This window comes from Penicilliopsis zonata (genome assembly GCF_001890105.1).
Source record: "Penicilliopsis zonata CBS 506.65 unplaced genomic scaffold ASPZOscaffold_115, whole genome shotgun sequence".
NCBI lineage: Eukaryota > Fungi > Ascomycota > Eurotiomycetes > Eurotiales > Aspergillaceae > Penicilliopsis > Penicilliopsis zonata.
In genome coordinates, this window is record NW_019209015.1 from 1 (window position 1) to 3,974 (window position 3,974).

A 3,974-nucleotide genomic window follows, 5' to 3' on the forward strand; every position below is an offset into this window, starting at 1 on the left:
GCCTTAATCTTATAGGCTTTATATAAATAAATATTTATTATTATATTAAATATTATTACTAAATTCTATATCTTATTATAAGTAATTAAAGAGGCTATATAGCTAAAGAAATTAACTATTATTATAAAGATTAAAAAGGAAGGCCTTATTTCTATTTATATTAACTTATTTAATACTATAAATATTCTTAAGAATAATAGTTTTAATATAATAACTAAATAAATTAATAATTATTATTTTTTTATTTATAATATAATTAATAAGGGGCTAATTAAGGTTAAATAAATAAGTAGTTATATAAACCTTACTAATAGCCTAATAAAGCCTCTAGATTAAGTAAAGTATATTATATTTAAAGAACTAGTTAATCTTTAAAAAGTAATAATACTAACCTATATTAAAAATAAATTAAATAAGGAATAATTAATAATTAATAAGTAAATAATCTCTTTTTTTTCTACTATTATATGCTTTAATTAATATTAAATAAGAGGTTAGCTAATCTAGATAAGTACTTAATAATAAGGGATATATTAAAGATATATACTTAATTAGACTTAATATTATCTTATTTAATATAGCTATATTATATAACTACTTACTTTATATCTAAGCTATAGCAGCAATAGTAATCATTAGTTATCTCTTCCCTTTTCTAGGCCTACTAGGCCAACATATAATTAAAGAAGTGAGTTATTATAATAAAGATTAAAATAAAGGCCTTATTCTTATTTATATTGATTTATTTGATATTATAAATATTCTTAAGAAAATAGATTTAATAAGTAATTAAATAGATTAATAATTTTTACTTTTTTATTTATAATACAAGCCTTAAACCTCACAACCATGCGGGGGAGGCTTGACGGAGACGATGGAGGCCAGAGGGAGAGGAAAAACTGATGAGGGAACTGCAGGAACTAAAAACAGCAGAATCATGCTGCCCTATACTGTACAATAGTGCATGGCTATATATATAGTTATATGATATGATATGATCATTACATTATATCTCTTATAAATTTTAATATCTATAAGAATTATTTATCAAGCCTCTTCATTATTTTAATTTATAATCTATTCTAAATAAACGAATTTATTACTCTCGTCAGGGGTCATGCTCTTCTATGTTAGGATAAATTATTAGCACCATCGGTGCCTCTGATATTGAAAATAGCTATAATTTACCTCATCACTCTGATGATCAATCACATTAGGTTCTATTGATTTCACCCGCTCCCTCCATTCATCCCAATTAGTGATTTAATAGTGTTTACTGAAGACCTCGAAAAGGGCAGCGAGCACCAAATTAGCAAGACAACTTCACTTTGGTTTCGCACGAAGAGGGACTGTCACGCCGGTCTTGATGTCTGACAGATGTAGATCCCCATGTCCGTACGGACTTGTCGCTGTAAAAAAAATGGCGTCTAAATTCCATCCCCGAACACCGCGCTTGTTCCCCTCCCCGCCCTGAACTAATTGTAGCTTTAACACGAAGAATTGGTCCGAAAGGTGCCCCATTCAGAACAAGTTGCACTTCAGCAAGGATTGAAGGCCGCTTAATATTGTCGTGGGAGCTTATTTCGAGCTCGATATCTTCCCCCCAGTATTCATAGTCCAGCGTAAGACCAAGTTTAACACAATCATCAAGCAAGAACAATTCAAGAAAATCACTGCCTGTATCGTCGAGAATGTTGTTGATAGTAATGAATTCGGTGTTACCGATCAGACGAGCTCTAATGCTAAACTAGAGATATGAGACGGACTATAATTGATGAAGGGTCGGGGGATGTGAGCTGACAAGATGGGTCCAGTTGTCGTCTGCTGCAGGTAGGATGCCCTGACACTTTCTTTCACGAAATCTCTGGCTTGGCTATAGACAGTCAGATGTTGCGTAAAGGTAAGGAAGAAAATCATGGGAAACACACACGCTCCTGCCAGACACGACCAGGGCCGTACTTCTCCTTCCATTCTGGAACCTTGTCGATGATATGGTCTTGGTCAAGCTTGCTGTTTTGTACGGGCCCAACAACCAAGTTGCCTGCAAACCATACGCTCACCTCCCCGAACACCACTTTGAGGTTGCCATGACGGTACGCGTTCAGGATAGCATCGCGATTGACGATAGTGTCGGGATCAACAGACATAGCGTCAATGTCAAGGATACTATCGGGACGAATGACGGGACTATCACGGTACATGTATTTGAGAATCTTAATCCTCCACAAAACATCAGGGTCCAAGTCAGCTGGCTCATCGGGGTCGATCCTATGATAGCATGTCAGCAGCTGGGTTGGTGGTGGGGATATTATGATCCTTACGGAGGTTGTGACGGTGTATCCTCTATGAATGTATCACGGGCTCGGGTAGCAACTTCCACATTATGGCCGGTGGTGATCATAATATTATATTCTTCAATCAGCCTGGTCCTCTCACTGGAAAATATAATGATTAGCTTAGATCCTACAAGCCATAATATAACATGTCAAGCCATAGCATACCTGACATAGTCTCGATGGAATATAGCTCTCTCTACATTCTTCTTAGAATACCTTTGCAACATTTGGTCAACAGTTAATGCCTCTGACGATGTTTTCGGCGTCCCATGGCCATTTGGACCTTCTTCCATGGTGACCTTTGATGAGAATCACCAAAACTCGATGGTACACAAAGGAAAGAGGTGGGAGCTAGATGTATCGAATATAAAGACCACTGTGTTGTGATACCTGGGGAGCTGGGTTGGAGGGGGATCAGGTTGGAAAGGAGGTTATTTAGTATGGGTAAGGGTCCTGAAGAGAAGCCGGTACTCCGTGGACGGTGGTTGGCTATGAGGCGCGTTCTTATTGTTGTTCTTGTGAATGGTGTGTGATGTCTGCATCACGCATCGTCTGCCATGCTTTGAAACGCGTTGCCTTGGTGATCAAACTTTTGTCAATCACCTTAGGTAGTCCGCCTGGAAATAGAGACGTGTCGGCACTTCCTGGAAGGTTGCTGTAGCTGAAGCGTAAGCGATAGACTTCACCGGCGATGTGGCTGGTGCGGGGGGCGATTCGATGATGTAGTAGGTGTTGATGCAAGTAATCGACTTGAATTCTCCGGGGACAATCCACGCGGTAGAAGGCGAATATACCAACGCGAGATGTATGTCAACTAGGTAGATAGATGATAGATTTGATCTACTGGTCTCCTTTCCGATCCCTGCCTGCCATGGGCGGGCGGGGTGGATAACCGGTCGAGCAGTGTGACGTTGAAACGGCCGTATCAGGGGATCAGGGGTAATGAAAAGAAAAAGAAAGGGTGCCCAGTGAAACGCAGAACCAAGCTTGTTCTCAGGGGAGCTAGGTCTTGGTGGTGGTGACGTCTTAAGCAAGAGGATGTAGTATATGCTATCAGTTCTTATGGCATATGTAAGAAGGATGGATTCCCATGAGGCTATGAGGCTAGTTAACGTAATTCGGCACCGAGCCGCCCACCCCCACCCAGCCCCCATCAAAAAATATCAGCCATCCTATAGAGATGACGCCTAATATTAATTATTATTAGATTTTAAGCTATATAGGCCTGATTAACAAGTAATTGATTATTTAAGGCACTAATTATATTTATAGTTAAGCTTATAATGATTAGAGTACTATGAAGGCCCTTATATTAATATTAATATTATTATTGTTATAGTTAGTTATATTATATTAGAGGTATATGTGTAATTAGGCTTAGTATCATATTATTTAGTGTGGCTATACTATATAATAACTTATTTTATATTTAAGTTAAAGTAGTAATAGTAACTATTAGCTATCTCTTTGTTTTTTAGACTTATTTAGCTAATATAGTAGTATATTATTTTAAAAGATAAAGTATATTATATTTAATAAATCATAAATTCTTATTTATTTATAATCTTATTTAAATAATATTAATATTTATAAAGTAATAGATAATATAAATAAAATAAGTGGTTCCCCTAAGACCAA

General features: G+C 36.7%; 1 protein-coding gene across 1 annotated transcript; it reads right to left on the reverse strand.

Annotated features, from left to right (window-relative positions):
* Window positions 1-1,913: 1,913 nt before the first annotated feature.
* On the reverse strand, window positions 1,914-2,629 carry ASPZODRAFT_78107 (hypothetical protein; the record flags this gene model as incomplete). Its single annotated transcript, XM_022730216.1, has 3 exons — window positions 1,914-2,268; window positions 2,322-2,435; window positions 2,502-2,629. The coding sequence occupies 3 exons, from the start codon at window positions 2,627-2,629 to the stop codon at window positions 1,914-1,916; spliced, it is 597 nt and encodes a 198-aa protein (XP_022576502.1).
* Window positions 2,630-3,974: the final 1,345 nt, after the last annotated feature.